Source organism: Aricia agestis, chromosome 17 (genome assembly GCF_905147365.1).
Source record: "Aricia agestis chromosome 17, ilAriAges1.1, whole genome shotgun sequence".
Taxonomy (NCBI): Eukaryota; Metazoa; Arthropoda; class Insecta; order Lepidoptera; family Lycaenidae; genus Aricia; species Aricia agestis.
Genome location: NC_056422.1, coordinates 5,546,901 through 5,563,723, shown reverse-complemented (window position 1 = coordinate 5,563,723; position 16,823 = coordinate 5,546,901). Strand labels below are relative to the sequence as shown.

General features: G+C 35.4%; 2 protein-coding genes across 4 annotated transcripts in view; both read left to right on the top strand.

The window, feature by feature from the left end:
• LOC121735477 (protein spaetzle 3) overlaps window positions 1–6,696 on the top strand; it is a 48,540-nt gene extending 41,844 nt beyond the window's left edge. Inside the window, exons 5-7 of one of the 2 annotated variants that reach the window (XM_042126310.1) lie at window positions 3,795–4,001; window positions 4,670–4,795; window positions 5,728–6,696. In XM_042126310.1, coding sequence (XP_041982244.1) covers window positions 3,795–4,001; window positions 4,670–4,795; window positions 5,728–5,884 — 490 coding nt within the window. In that variant the 3' untranslated portion in view covers window positions 5,885–6,696. Of the gene's footprint in view, window positions 1–3,794; window positions 4,002–4,135; window positions 4,197–4,669; window positions 4,796–5,727 lie in introns of those variants that run through there. The other variant, XM_042126311.1, reaches the window with a different exon arrangement.
• Window positions 6,697–9,293: 2,597 nt separating this feature from the next.
• LOC121735208 (NFU1 iron-sulfur cluster scaffold homolog, mitochondrial-like) lies at window positions 9,294–11,867 on the top strand. Of its 2 annotated transcripts, none has more exons than XM_042125940.1 (5): window positions 9,294–9,468; window positions 9,656–9,882; window positions 9,997–10,182; window positions 11,158–11,345; window positions 11,649–11,867. In XM_042125940.1, exons 1-5 carry the CDS (start codon window positions 9,392–9,394, stop codon window positions 11,778–11,780), a joined length of 810 nt encoding a protein of 269 aa, XP_041981874.1. In that variant the 5' UTR covers window positions 9,294–9,391; the 3' UTR covers window positions 11,781–11,867. The 2 variants fall into 2 exon arrangements, with proteins under 2 accessions (XP_041981874.1, XP_041981873.1); XM_042125939.1 differs by having other exon boundaries at window positions 9,653–9,882.
• The last annotated feature ends 4,956 nt before the right edge of the window (window positions 11,868–16,823 follow it).

Below are 16,823 nucleotides of genomic sequence, written 5' to 3'. Positions count from 1 at the left end.
TGGTGGAAGTTGCAACCCACCCTTAGGAAAATAAAAAAATACTTTTTCGACACAACACGCAAAAATTAACTTTGCATCTCGCCTCCTCTTTTCATAGTTCCTTAGATTAAAATGCATAGTACTATCAGAGAAGTTAATGCCTATGCAAATCGGGGACCTAAGTAGTTTGGTCGCGTTACGTCAAACTCAGCTGACAGATCACAATTAACATTGAATTGACATATTCGACCAAATAACGTTGGTCTGTCAATTGCACAGAAATCAACTTCCTCGATGGTACATTTTTGCGTGATACTTGTAACTTAACTTATATTATAGTGTCTCTGTATTCGGGTTAAACGCACGCATTTTTTTTCCATAGCTTATAAAATTGATATAGGTGTAATACTGCATGTTGCGGTAGGTTCTATCGTACCCGCAGCTCTGTCTTAAGTGATGAGTGGAGCACCATGGGGTTTTAGTGGGTAGCAGGAGTCCCACATACCCCGGCCGCGATATCCCCAATTGCCGGGGATGCGTAAAGCATTTCCCCAGGTAAAAAAAAAAAAGGTGTAATACTGCATACGCCTTCAATTCCATGATAAAGCACACGTATTTCACCGTATGTAAATGTAGAGTTTGGGACCATTTTGGTTCCCATTAATCCATAATATTAGTATTTCATTTTTTTTACTTCTGCGTACTTTTACCTCAACTTGTGGGTAAATGTACGCAATCCTACTTGACGAAGAGTAAAAAAAACCGCTAATTTTTTATTGTCATTCGGACTTTCTTAAGTTCTATAACGTCTTCTAAGGCCAATACGGCAAAGAATAATTATTACTCACAGACTTTCATCTTCGAACTTCTAATGTAAATTATAGCCTCTGGCCATAATGGCGAGTTAATGTGTTGTTAATTGCCTGCCAGTTAGGATGCGTTCACAACAAACTCAACTCAACTTAATAACTCAATAACAAAGTAATAAGGTACAGAGGTACTGTCCGTAAAAGGAGTAAACGAAAAAGTGAATCACACTAAACGTAAACTCAACTAGCTTGTTAACAGAGGAAAAAGTGAACATTTATGGAAATACTTACAGAATAATTCAAATTGCTTTAAATTTTCGATAGCTAATTTCGAAAATATATTGGTCCTTTTTTCACATTACATAATTATTATCTTCGTTATCAAAACTATTTAGTAATCTGTGCCTTTAGTCAAATTGATCTTAGCTCTCACGTACGAGCTGATATCATGTGCTGATAATCAATTAGGTTAGGCTAGCGCTGTAAACGTAGCCTTACAGTGTAATCGACAATATTATTATTGTGTAAGATGTGTTAAATTATTGTCTGTAGCTTAAACAATGTTGAAACCGTTAATCTGTGCTTATACCGTGCGCAAATTAAGGTCGTAAGTACAAGTAGGCTTGTTTCACTTTCATACCTACAAGGATATTGTGGCTATAGCCACAGAATATATATTAGTAGTACCAACAGATATCCCACTCTTGCAACCCGTTTAAAAAAATAACAACTCATGCTACGATACTATAAAGTTCAAATTCCGACCGCGCAGTACTAGGTGCCTACAATTATATTTGCCTACATGTGCGCTCTCTTTCTATCGCGTAAGAGGCACCCTTTCTGACGAAATCAAGATTGTCACCTTTGAGAAAATAAAATAATCTTCTTTTAATTACTATAGCTACTAATAGCAAACTTTTTTATAGTAATAATCAAATAGTAACCCAACGTATAGTTTATAATAGTTTTATATTCGATTATAGTGTAGGAGCTGGTCAGGAATTTTTTACAACTTAAACATAGTAACTTGTGTTTATCTATGTGTATCTAGTATGGGGTTTGTTTGTAACAAATTAATTTATTTGCTATGTTTGTGTATTTTTTTTAAATCTTTTTTGTATTTCAAAGTTTTAAATTACTTTATTGAAATATTTCTTTGACTTTTTTCAATTGTTCATATTTATCAGATTAATAACGATTATGTCACAGCGATTAAATCAGTACGTAGATATACCTATGCGACGAAAAAATCTTGCGCGCGCGTCACCGCTCGCTTGTGAGTCCCTTGTGATCTGCCCCTTTAAGAGGATACACCAGGGGCGAGAGAAATTGAAAATAGGTATTTGAAAATGTATTGCTGTCTCACCAATCTCAAGTCTCCCACCGCAGAGCGCGATAAAGACAACACGACAAAAGTTCTAATAAAAGAACAGGAAATCTTCGATTCGTTGTCCGCTGATTCCTTCTCCAAAACGTAACCGATTTAAGTAATTTTTTCATTAAGAATTAAAGCAAGGCTTGAGCTGTGTTCCTATGTTTTATTTTTTTTGTATATTCTAGCCAGTTTTGTTTTCTGGGTGTTTGAACACAGAGGAAAATCTGGCCATTTTTTTTGGGTTTTTGGACGTTCTTATCTTTTTTAATAATTAAATTATGAAAAAAAAGAAAACATAGGGACATGCTAATAGTGGCCATAGATATTCAGAAAAAAAATCATAACTCTACCGGCATTATCCAGGGAGGAAACAGGGGACAGCGTTTGTATGGAAAAACGGCGGTGTGGAATCCTCTTAAAGGAGTACTTACAGTTCGATACCATCGCTCGCATGCTAGAACCTGCAAACACCACCACCACACAAGCATTAATGTTGGCAAATCCGTGCAAGGCCCCTCACCACCATGCAGGTTGAAAACCTCGACGCGCGTTTCGCCCCAACACCGGAGCATCCTCTGGATTACCGGTCATCAATTAGTTTCGCTCGGGGTCCGTTTTAAGACATGAAATGACATTCGCGGTCCACGCATTTTATAAAAGAAAAAATTAATAAACAAAGGTAGGTAATTACGGAAATAACAAAGGTATTTATAAATATCAATGAGAAAAGTAACCATTTTTATAGCTAATTATCTCTCTGAAGTTTGTAGTGAAATATTGGTGCAAGCTATAGCTGATATTGACATTAAATCCTGGAGATGTTGAAGTCCTAAGATGAACGAAGAAATATCATCTTCGAACATGCTTGGTCCGCACACAATGGGTCGGTGGTCCGGATGCGGACCGCGGTCCGCCATTTGGTGACCCCTGCTCTGGATGTTGACTCAACTATGGAGGGTAGATGGAGGAGAACTATCTTATATGGGAGATATTTGAAAAAGTGTCCAGCTGTACACAGTAACTAACAGTTGAAAAATCCTCCAAGAGTGGCGCTAGCTGCAGCAAAGGGTATGGAATGAATGTAGCCGTTGGTGACAAAATATAAATTGAAGTTAGCCGAATAGCCGAGTCACAGAATTACTAGGTTAATTATACCAATATATTTTGAAAAATATAACCTAAAATAGCTTAAATAAAAGCTGCTAAATGATTTAAAATTTACCCTGTTGCTACTGTAGCGCCACCCTAATTTAACGCATTTCAGCGGACACTTTTTACATACAGAGTTAGTTCTCCTCCATCTACACTCCATAGACTCTACGAACAACGTCCGTGAAGTGTAAAAAATAACGATACGTCTTTTTTTTAAGCTATTGCATAGTTTCATCGCGGGTTTTGAGCGCGGCGACCGAATCAAGAAATTCCTAACCTAACATAGACAAAATCTAACACCCCCCACTCCGACCGGCGGCGTTGCCAGACTTTGGCACGGTGTTTGTGTGCGTGTGACTTGACACTATAATAATCATATTAATTATAGTTGCATAAGTTGATAAAAATGCTATGCAATACTTTACCGCGGCAGACCCTGAGTGCCACATGTATTTTTAATTAGACCCGTTTCTTTTCAGGGACAAGATAGAGAACTTTATAGACGAGAACAAGGCGCTGATCAAGCGGATGTACGGGTCGTTCACGACGCCGGGCGGCAGTCGCGTGCGCAGGGCTCCAGGAGTGCCGGACCTGCACACCGGCGACTCCTTCTTCCGGCACGTGAGGCAGGCACGACAGGCTTCGAAGTCATTGCCTGATGCGCAGTCCGTCAATAACACTGGACGGTAAGTACCCCGATCCCCTCACCTCCCATAACAGCATCAGTAGCCAATATTGCTGACATCAGAATGTCATATCCTCATGCCTATTGAAGCTCTCCTCGACTTCATCCTTTTCACAACTTCATCCTGCAAGTGAGGCAGGCGCGACAGGCCTCCAAGTCGCTACCTGATGCGCAGTCCCGAGTCCGTTAATAACACAGGACGGTAAGTATCCCGATCCCCTCACCTTCCATAACAGCGTCAGTGGCCGATTTTGCTGACCTTCAGAATGCCATATCCACATGCCTATTGAGGCTCTACTCGGCATCATCCTTTTGGCGACACCCCAGGCCCCAGGCCCCAGGCGTGCCGGACCTGCACACCAGCGACTCCTTCTTAGGTAGGCGAGGCTGGCCTCCAAGTCGCTACCTGACGCGCAGTCCGTTAATAACACTGGACAGTTAGTATTCAGGGGTCTATTATCAATTATCATGCTTTTTAGAGGTTCGACTCGACTCATTCTAGCACGGCAGGCGCGGCCTGCGCCTTAGTCGAGCCAAGTAGGTACCAAAGGTAAAAAATTGAAAACAGAATCAGAACATAGTAATTTGCCACTATACTCAGTTACCTTCCTAATTTATGAATTAAAATAGGTTCCTTCTCAAATCTAATTATTCAAACCTTTATTCCAGGATTGATTCCTGCGAGAGCAAGACGGAAATAATGACGCCGTACTGGGCCCTTAACTCTGCGAGAAAGTTGCGAGCCATCGTCAACACCATGCACTTTGAACAAGCCATACATCAAGAGGTCTGCAGGTAAAGTCGAATTCAAAAACAATTCAAAGGTTTCCACAACCTTTCAATTAAAATTTACAAAAAAATACAAAATATTATGAAGTATTAGTACCTATTCAAAGGGCCCTTTGTGGCTGTCACTAAAAAAAATTACACCTTTGCAGTGGTATGGCGGCCATTGGGCCCTGTCGGAAAAGTATGGCAAGGTGATTTTCGTGAATGGCTACTCGACGATGATTAGCTATGCAAAAATTAGCCTGGTACAAATGGTTCAATTTTTTTATTAAAATTAACGTATTCGCGTCGGTATGGCGGGCTGTAAGCCGCACCCGACAAGTATGGCATTACGCTTTCGCCTACTTATTTTTTTCGACTATTTTATTTTATTTTATTTTATTTTTACTTTATTTATTTAGGAAAAACAAACAGTACAATAATTACATATAAAAAACTTCTAGGAATATAACAATAGACCATTTACATGTTTTCACTTATAAGATTCTAAAAAAAACAACTACGGTATCTGAAAATACAAGCATTTTTGTGGATCAAATCGTTCGACACTCGTTATTTATCCGACACGTTCGATTAACGCCCACGCGTTTGGGCTGCCAGTGCGAGCGCTATGACCATCATTTTCCTTTTTGCCTTTACGTAATTATACCCCTGTAAAACCGCCATACTGGTACAAATGACCAAGAATTTTGTGTCAGTATCTCCAGTCCTATCTACAATAAGCATAATCGACGTCAATAATAATAGGCGATCATTCATCATAGACCAACAAGATGGGCAACGTAGATAGGCAGCATAAAAATAAAGTTATACAGCAACAAGTAAAGTTATACAGCAACAAATAAATAGGTATTTGATTTCAAGACAATACAATTTTTAGAAAGCATCACATTTCTACCGTAACAAAAAATTATAATTTTCATTTCATGACTTTCCAGCAAAGAGTCAACATCGCGGTGCTCCGGGGACTGCGGGTGCGAGCAGAAGTACAAATGGCATAGACTCCTGGCGTACGATCCCAACGATGACTGCGCCGGCATCTTCATGGACTGGTTCCTCTTCCCCTCATGCTGCGTCTGTCGATGTAAACCTTAGCTTGAACAGGCAATATTGAGGCAATTGCCAAGTAGAATGGAACAACAAGCAAGATTTTTGTAAACAATAAATATTGCTAATAAGGATAGATTTGGCATTTCATTTGCAGGGGGCAGACCCGTCATATAAAACGCTGCCTAATGGCCTCGTGGTTTCTAAAACTGTTATTACGAACTTTCACCTGCCACCAGGCGGAGCTTTTTCGTGTCAAACATTTGTCAAATGCCACGAACACATATTGAAGACGTGTAGAAGTACCTTAATATAAGAACAGTCAAGAAACGAGACGCAACATAATATAAATTATAATTGTTTACTACCTCGCTCCGCTACATTCTTGCAATGGAATCTTGAGAAGCTAGAGCTGAACTAGAGTATCTTTAGCTAGAAGGCTAAAAACTAAAAAGATATAACTATTAAATTGAGTTTCGCCGTAAATGTTGCTCTAACTTCTTACCCATTATCTTTATAAGAACTAGTTTCTGAATCTTATAATATTATATGTAATGATATTGGGTGTAAGCTTTACTAAATAAAATGTACAGTTTTTTATCCTGTAGCTATCTATCCCATATCGATCGCAGTATCTGCGATATGGGCGGAAAAACTAGATACCTACTGTAAAAAATCTTATTGACCCTAAACTTAAATAATATTTGGTTGTTACCTAAATATTTTTAGGGAAACACTAAACGAGGAAATAAGGTGATTTATAAAAACAGGTACATCGAAGATAAATCATGTTTATTATTTTTTATCAATTTATTATGCAAAACTAAGGACAAAAAAGTGGACAAAATTTCTTTGACTATTCATACCTGCTTTATTTTTATGTTTACTACTTATCATAAAGTAGTTTAAAATAATATTAATATAAAATAAATTACCTACATTTAAATATAAGTCATATTTTAAGATAAGTACTTTATGTAAATACCAGAACAATAAAATGGAACAATTTTTTGTGCCTGTAGTGAGTATGAAAATAAACTAGTTTATCGAATACAAAGACTATGTAACGTTATATTATTAAAATATCGACTTTTAAACGTCGCCTTATTTTATATTTGGCTTTATCTTAGTGTAATTTTGTAGGTTCAAAAACTATCATAGAGTGGAGCAGCTGCTGTCTGCTGTATGTAGCCCGTAGTGAGCAAGGAATCGTCGAAGTCAGGAATCGAGTCAACATAATTCAATTTGTGGCAAGCATTAGTGCTAATTGCTAATCATTAATATGTCTATTAGCTATAAATACCGTCCAATTATAATCAATGTTTTGTAAGTACGTAAGCAAAATATTTTTCCTAGTAGAGCATAGAGTTGGTTTAATTTTGGCTGTTCAGTATCGAGGCTTAAGTTGTAAATATTATTTTTTAAATATTTCATAAGATTCCAAATACTTCTGTACATTTTAAGCGATAATTGACAAACGTAATAATAATTAATGGCTTTTATAATAATTACACTGCCATTTTTATAACTTGTTTACAAAGGAAATAAATGATAGAAATACGACCGTGGGCTTTTTTTATTTTTCCAATCCTATAAGTAATACTTATCTAAGTAAATTAAATTAAAACTTAGAAGCTATTACTTTGTACTATCAGAGAAGTTGATTCATATGCAAATCGGGGACCTACGTAGTTTTGTCGCGTTACGTCAAACCCAGCTGATAGATCACATTAATTAACATTAAATTGAGTTGCACCAGACATACAGTAATAATATTAGTACGTATAGTATGGAATTATGGATATTTTATAAATAATAATGATTAACACGTAATGCAGTGATTTAGTAAAAGAAAAAATATTTTGTAGTAGGTACGCGTGGTAATTCAAATATAATCTTCCATACCTATGGACGATTAATCAATCAAGAACTAATCAAGAAAAACGAGTAGCATATCAGCCATGACACGAATTTCGCGTTATGGTCTTTTTGTGATTGCCCCAACGCGTCGTGGCTGTTTCACTGTGACCACAACGCGTTGTGAGCCATTTTTCCGCTCATTGAGCGATTTCGGTCTTTGAGCGTAACATATATAAACTATGGGTTTCGGGGGCGTTAAATCGATCAAGCTAGGAATCATATTTTTTAGAAAATGTCATTTTATTCGTGTTTTATCGAATACCTACCGAGCAAAGCTCGGTCAAATAGCTAGTTTTCCTGAATTGTTATCTTTGCTAAACAAAATAAGTATTTAAATGTGTCATTAAAAAACTGTCGGAGTTTTTCCGGGAATGTGAAAGAGTGATGTTGCTTTTTTGTATTATTTTCCCTTAGATAAATGATTGGTGGCGCGAGACCAATCATTTATCTAAGACGTATTTTCCTAAAATTGTGTTAACTGGGTTTTTAATATGTAATATTGGTAGGGTATTAACCATTAGATGTTCGTTATCATGCACAAGTGTAGGAAAGTGATGTAATATTCAGAAACGTGCTCTTTTGTGTTCCCTCCAAAACTCCATTGAAAGTTTCAGTAAAGCGTCTACCAAGTACCACATATTACAGTCAAGAAGTCAAGTCGGTCATTTCAGTCGACCGACTTGACTTCTTGACTGTATTGACTTTATAGGTACTTCGACATTGACTAGAGTACTAGACTTTAGACCTGACTGATCCGACGATAAAGAAAAAATTGTAATAAAGAATATTGTTTTCCCACCATAATATTATTAGGTACTCAACACTGCGGGGCTAAAATGGTCGCTTTGAAGAATCATGATATGAATCATAATATGATACATTTTTCTAAAATCGCAAAATACAACTCTGCTTGCAATTCATTTCTGTATTTTTGTACTGATTTGACATTTGTCAGTTTGACAGTTTTGACAATTCATTTGTTGAATTGATTGAGAGGAATTGCTAAATGTGACCATTTTAGCCCCGCTGGCCATGGTTATAATATTATTATTATAACCATGGCCAGTGCCATTATAAGAAAAAAAACTGTCACCTGCACAGCTGAATATGTTGAGTTTTGCCGGGAATACGAAAGAGTGACGTTGTGTTTTTGTATTATTTTCCTAAAATTATTGTGTTATTTCGATTTTAATGTGTAATATTGGTAGAATAACCATTAAATATTCGATGTCGTGCACAAGTGTGGGCAAGTGATTACAACTTCAAGAAACGTGCCATTTTGTGTTCCCTCCAAAACTCCATTGAAAGTTTTAGTAAAAGGTCTACCACTTAACTAAAACAACTGACTTGACTTTCGACTTGACGATAATCTGGAAAAAAGACTTTAAATTTTATAAACTTTTCACGAAAAGTTTTTCCCGCCATATTTCACTTGACACTGGCTATGGTGAAAAAGCCGAGCGCCATATTAAGAAAAAAAAACAGCTGATGTTTTGACTTACGTCAAATGTCAATGTCAAATTCCCTTTGAAAGCCGAAAAATAGGAATGATCGTACAAACGTTTTGCGTTGTTTTAAAATTGTCCCTTATCTTAAATATTTAAGTAATATTTAGGACTGATAATATAATTAACAATGTTTCGAAGCTCTATACGTCTTATAAAATCAGGAAAAAGATGTGTGCCTGCTGTAAATAGCTTAGCAACAATGAGGTTTGTTTTCGTCGTAGGTAATTTGTACTAAAAAGTAAAGCATGTAAAAATAATATTTACTTAATTAATTGCTGCTCTCTTTCTGGTTAAATAACAATACCATAATATGAATTCTTCCATTCTGAAAAACACATTACCTACTTTGTTGCTAAGTTACTTTCATTTAATTTTCCTTTGTTTTCAGCAGGCCTCATGTAAAAAACTTTAGTGTCCTTTGCAACAGTGCAGTAACGCACAAATGTAATGATAAAACAAGACCACTGCTTAACAAGAATGATTGCCGCACTATGTTTGTACAAACACAAGAAACGCCAAACCCAAACAGTTTAAAATTTCTGCCTGGCACTAAAGTTTTGGAACCTGGACAGACTCTAGATTTTCCTAATATTGGTGCAGCACAATGCAGTCCTCTAGGTAATAAAAAAGATATATAATAAAATATTGTAAAAATTATTGTCATTAAGTATATCACACATTAGTTACAATATCTAAAAAGTTTTTAAGATCATCAAATAAATTTTATTTCAGCAAAAATGTTATTCCGCATTGAGGGTGTTAAAGCAGTTTTCTTTGGATCTGAATTTATAACAGTCACTAAGCAAGATGATGATGTTGAATGGAAAATACTGAAACCAGAAATATTTGCAACAATAATGGACTTCTTCGCCAGCGGACTCCCTGTAGTGACTGATGCTAAACCATCTGGTGACACCCGTAAGTTGTAAATTATAAAAAATAAGAAAAGAGTATAGAAATTTGTACAAGGTGTCGAAACATACATGGAAACCATACATTTTCCGAAAAAAAATAGATTATGTCCCTTCACATCATCTATTCTTCATGTGTATTGTGTACCAAATACCATAAAAATTGCTCAAGTAGTTCTTAAGATAATAAGCAATTTCATATATTTTTTCCCCGTTTTTTCCATATTCCTTATATTTCTTCTCTCCAATTGGTCTTAAAGTGATAATTTATAACCTAAGGCCTTTCTTGATAAATGGGCTATCTAACACTGAAATAATTTTTCAAATCGGAACAGTAGTTCCTGAGATTAGTGCCTTCCAACAAACTCTTCAGCTTTATAATATTAGTATAGATGTATATAGTCTCTTAATTTGGTGTGCCTGTTGGCAAAGGCCTCCTCCAGCTCTTTTCAGTATTTTCTATTCTGTGCTACGCTTGTCCAGTGGGTCCAGCAGTTAGTGTAATTTTGTCTTCCCATCTCATGGCGGGTCGACCTCTTATCCTTTTACCATCTCTTAGATACCACATAATGACTCTCTGGCTCCATTTACTTGTGCCCTGCCCATCTCCACTAATAATAATATATATAGCCTTTATTTCAGAATTACAGCAATGTTTATAAATACTAAGTTAGTTATCTAAGTTTATCAATTTCTGATTGCCATTTGGGAAAGGCCTCCTCTAGCCTCTTCCATTCTTGTCTGTCTCTAGCCACTCCACTCCAAGTTACTCCACTTGATTATAATATTATTTATTTCTGTTGTATGACCTTAATAATAGTTTATGACTTTATCAGATTTAATTAATATCAGGAGGAAATTTTTCAAGTGACTGATATAATATTATAATGTAAAAAACCAGTAACAAAGCTGTTGCGAAGCACTGCTTGTCAACTAAATAGAATTTAAATTTGACACTAAACTTAGTATACATATTCCACAGAAATAAATGAGGATGACGATGAGATAGTTCAAATGATCAAAGAGCTTCTGGACACACGCATACGGCCAACAGTCCAAGAGGATGGTGGAGACGTGTTGTTTGTTGACTTCAAGGATGGAGTACTGAGGCTCAAGATGCAAGGGTCTTGCTCATCATGTCCTAGTTCAATAGTCACCCTTAAGAACGGGGTAAGAAAAAAAATTGACAATTTTTTTTTATCGTCAACACATCAATTTTCTCTAAAAAGAAATGGGATTCTTTCAAAGAAAGCAACGGACTGATAAAACAGACTGCCATTTTGTCACTACATTCTGTAGTTTATATCGATTTCGGCATCTGAACTGCCCCAGGGCAGGGTAGACCGACAGGATACAGAAACAGTTGAAGTTTAAATTAAAGAACATAAACTACACAACTAAAGCAAATATTTATTTTCTCAAAGATTTTTTTATTTTTATTTTTATGACCTTAATATGGATTTTATATTTTAGGTGCAGAATATGATGCAGTTTTACATCCCTGAGGTGCTAGCAGTCGAACAAATTGATGATGAAGGCGAAAAACTTAGTGAGAAAGTATTCAAGGAGTTTGAAAACCTTAAGAAAAATGAAAAGACGGAATAAAAATAATATAATTATACTTAATAGTTTGTTAAAATAAAATATAAGTAGATTTATTTCTTATTTATGATCATTGTTTTATAATTTTATTATATTTTAGTTAGGAAAGTATTTTCTTTCGACTCCATGGTAAAGTCCAGTCTAGTAGTAGCTCTTGAGTCTTGGTTGGTTGTGGGTTCAACTACTGCGTTGGAAAGATAAATAGTATCTTCATCTATCATAATAATATCTCTTCCACGCTTTAGCGTGTTTTACACAGAAATAAATCAAGATTTATTTCTGTGGTATTTTAGACTGGTGTTTTGAAAAAATTTACGGTTTAGTACCTACATTATAATAATAATAATTACTTATTAATATTGTGATCTTGCCGCGCTCCGTGAGTTCCCTGCCTTGTTGCGGTAGGTTAGCAGCTAGTAATAATTATTGTAAGGAATATAAAAGGTACTTAATTAAGTATAGGTTGATGCTTATGTGGGTTGATGTTATGCACCTTCTAGAATCTAGTTGGATTAAGGCAATTGGCAAAGGAATCCCGGAGGCGCGGCGGTCGTTGGCGCCAAGCCGGGCGGCCCTGGCGACGCGTATCGTACCCACAACTCTACCGCCTTTAAAGCACTTATTCCACCTTACTTAATTTAAACGTCTAAATGATTGAGTAACTAAATTTATAGAAAGTTGAGAAAGTACTAAGTACTTAAATGCTATTCCACTTGACTAAATTTAGTTACTGAATCATTTAGACGTCTTTTAGTAAGGTGGAATAAGTGCTATAGCGAGGAGTGGAGCACCATGGGGTTTTAGTGGGTAGACTACGCACTAAAACCCGATGGCCAACATCCCCAATTTGCCGGGGATGCGTAAAGCATTTCTCCATGTGAAAATAAAACCCTTTTTTTTTCAAGGGCATCCCACCAACATCCAACTTCGAAGTTGGATGTTGGTTGGATGCCTTTGGAAACAATTTATAGTCTGTGTTTTTTTTTTTGGTTGGTGGAAAATTCTTGACAGGCGACCTCTATTGGCGGTTTCACGTGTCAGTGTTGCAAGCCTTGTAATTTTACAACTAGAAACAGTAGTTTTTAGGGTTCCGTACCCAAAGGGTAAAAAACGGGACCCTATTACTAAGACTCCGATGTCTGTCTGTCCATCCGTCTGTCCGTCTGTCTGTCTGTCCGTCTGTCTGTCTATCCGTCTGTCTGTCCATCCGTCTGTCTGTCTGTCTGTCCGTCCGTCTGTCAGTCAGCAGGCTGTATCTCAAAAACCGCTATAGTAAGATTTCTGAATTTTTCACAGATTATGTGTATCTGTTGCCGCTATAACAACAAGTACAAAAAAAATTACATATTTAAGGGGGGCTCCCATACAACAAACGTTTTTTTTTTGCTATTTTTTGCTCGATATTAATAATGGCAATTGGTAGGCACTTGAAATGTTCACAAAATACTCAGTTGTATTTATTATTTAATAAATAATAATAAAATTTAAATAAAATAAATAAGTAATTAGTAATAATCCCATACAAAAAAACACTTTTGCTCAATAATGGTACGGAACCCTTCGTGCGCGAGTCCAACACGCACTTGGCCGATTTTATTTTATCTTTATTAGCTACAAATAATAAAAACAAAGGAATCGTAACTCCCATACTATTACCGTTTTAAATTTGGTTCCTTTTGATCTGTCATGTGATGTAACGTCAGCATAGTACCGCTCAAGATCACCTAAATATTGCAAATGTATTGAAATGTGTACCTAAGGTACACTTTTTTGACAAGTATTGTGAAGCATGTTTTTTGACGGAGTTACTTTTCCTTAGTTTTTATTATTCGTAGCTTATTAGATAATATTTTATTATTACAAACATATTTATTTTTTTATTACAAACATATTACAAACATATTATTTAAAAGTTTTTTTCTCCAAAGGTCGCATTTGATTTATGCAGAGGGTAAATTTGGCACATTATTTTTTAAAACAAGAACTAAATTATAACTGCAAAACAAAAATTTAAGTAAGTAATGTAACAATCATGATAATTATAGACTTTTGAATTTTGATGCATGTCTAAGTCTTACAGCCTTATTACTAGAGTCTGGCTAGCGAAAGATGAGACTGGCTTTTTATTCCAAAAATGATTATGGTAACATTGTCACTGACGTCATTGTCACCTATAGCATCTGTTGTTTATGTGTCAAAGTGAAAAATATTTCTATGGTTTACGTGATATCAGCAAGTTATAATATCAAGCAAAAATAAATTAAGAGATATGTTTCAAGAAGAGTGTTTAAAGACAAAATCAATTCCTTGATGAGATTTCTTCTTTGCCCGGTAAGACCCTAACGTTACAAAAAAAAATACCTGAAAGCAACCTTGTTATTGAATCCTAACTTTATTTATGAACTACCCTAAAAAGGATTAAAAAAGAAGGCCAAATAAATGAAGGCGTGTGGTTACGGGAGTTTGGCTGGGAGGTGTTATTAATGCATCCGCAACCTTCAGATTTCCACCTGTTTCGATTGCTGCAGGATTCCTTAGGCAGTGTCAGGTTCACATCACAAGAGGACTGCCAAAACGACTTGTCGCAGTTTTTTCATCAGAAGCCCCAAAATTTTTATAGCAACGGCATCGTGTCCCTAACTACCAACAAGATGGCAAAAAGTTGCTTTATAAAAAAAAACCTTTCGAATGTTTATATATAAATTGCGAAAAAAAAATCCGCAACCTTTGATTTTTTGTGTTGTTTTTTCATCTCCCCTTAATATTTGATTTTTAATCAACTTGCAACGGGGGGTTATTAGTTTCAGGCATGTATATTGTACAAGCACAGACGTAAAAAAAGTACGGACGTAACCTTCTCTAATCACGAGTGAAGCCTAGTTATGGCCGCCCGTGTAGGACGTGTGCGTGATATGAGGGTTGCCATATAAATCATAAATTTCCCTACTTTTAAATTTTGTAAACTCAGACAAGTTAAATGTATTTTTTATACTTAAACATATTTTTATGTTTTTTTTGCTTCAGAAATGTAAGCGGTTGTTAAAGATGTCATAATGAAAATATTATTTTTATGACACTATAGATAGAAAAAAAACACATGTTACGTACAGAGAAGTATATTATTTACATAACATTATTAGTAGTAATGATTATGTACAAACATTTACAATAATAAAATTATTACTAGCTATTTGACCGAGCTTTGCTCGGTATTCGATAAAACACGAATAAAATGACATTTTCTAAAAATAATTCCTAGCTAGACAGATTTATCGCCCCCGAAACCTATATAAGAAACCTGTATACGAAAAGATATAAGATACTTAAGTCCCATAACCCGTTTCATCAAACAATCAAGTAATTTTAAATAAATAATGGCTTGTTAAATCAGTTAACGGCCTGTTAGAGCTATCGAGAGTTCTACCATGCGCTAACGTCAAATCAAATCACATAACATGGTGTTAAATTTATTCCTGGTCTAGAGGTCCATTCAATATTTTCATTCCTACTAGGTCTCAATGACGCTCGAGTGACTACACCAATAGCACCTTCCCTCCCCTACTACTGAAGGAAATCTAAGACAACAATTTTATCTATGGACGCTTCACACCACGTCAGTCTGACCCCGTGCTAAGTACCTGAAGGACTTGTGTTACGGGTACCAGACAACGGAAATATATTTAATACTGTTATACTATACATATATTTAAGATTTTTATTATATGATACACATATTTAATACACACCCATGACCCAGGAACTTTGAAAACTTTTTGTTCCGTCGGCAGGATTCGAACCCGCGACCCCCGGCTTGAAACACCGACAGCCCACCCACTGAGCCACAGAGGTCGTCAAACAACAGTTATATCCACTTTTGTAAATTAAGAAATTAATAGGGGTGTAGACTATTTTTAGGAAATATATTTATTTTACAGATGTACCATCAAGGAAGTTGATTCCTATGCAACTGACAGACCAACGTTATTTGGTCGAATACTTATGTCAATTCAATGTTAATTGTGATCTGTCGGCTGGGTTTAACGTAACGCAACCAAACTACTTAGGTCCCCGATTTGCATAGGAATCAACTTCTCTGATAGTACATAAGTATTTTGTTACACCTAAAAATATGTATAAAAATAAATACACTCTTACTTCAATAAAAAAAATCACTTATTAAATATAAAAAATATTATAAAGTTATTAAGTAAAATATGTCCATTTTCGGTAATTCTATAATACAAACTCTCAAAAAAACAATAATTTGTATTAGATTTCGTTTACTGTCTACACCCCTATTATTGTATTCCTGCCTAATTACTGGTCAATAGTATGCTAAATACTTACATGACACTAATAAAAGACAATAAAATTAATTATTTGATTATTTAAAAATAATTTAAAATTTTCCCCGGTTTGGGGAAAATTTCCCCACTTTGTTATGGACATTACTGACCTGTTGAAGTTGAATTAATATTTACATTATTTTATCAAAATACTTTAAAAATATGTTATCTTACCTATGAAATATTATTCCTTGATGTTTTTTGTGTAAAGTTGTATTGTTCTTGCACCATTTTACAACACAAGATGGCATATTTATTTTTATTTATGAATGACAAAGATGTGTCACCGCGATGCAGTCTAATTGCGTAATGGCGGTACGATCGGCTTATTACAGTGCTAGTGTTTGTGCAAGATGTGTACATATGATCGCCTGGGCTTATTAAGGGTGCTTCACTCATTTCTTAATGGCGATCCGTCCGTATTTTTTTTACGTCCGTGTGTACAAGTATGTATTAAATAAACATATTTGAGTATAATCAATACAATCTATGATGCTTGCGAGAATTTGTGCTAATACACTTTTAATTGCATAATAATATAATATAGGAAATTATTTAACAATTAAATTAAATTATATTTAAACTTACAAACAGTAGGGACAATAATTATTTAGTTTAAGAAAATGAAGATAATTGTTTGATTAAATTATATTTTGTAATATATTTCATGATGTACGATAAGTATTAAAGAAGAAGTTTT

Excerpts from the sequence above, each read along its gene's own strand:
- LOC121735208 (XM_042125939.1), top strand. The coding sequence starts at position 9,392 with ATGTTTCGAAGCTCTATACGTCTTATAAAATCAGGAAAAAGATGTGTG. Across the intron at positions 9,469-9,652 it reads AATAGCTTAGCAACAATGAG|CAGGCCTCATGTAAAAAACT; the intron begins GTTTGTTTTCGT and ends CTTTGTTTTCAG. Across the intron at positions 10,183-11,157 it reads TAAACCATCTGGTGACACCC|AAATAAATGAGGATGACGAT; the intron begins GTAAGTTGTAAA and ends CATATTCCACAG.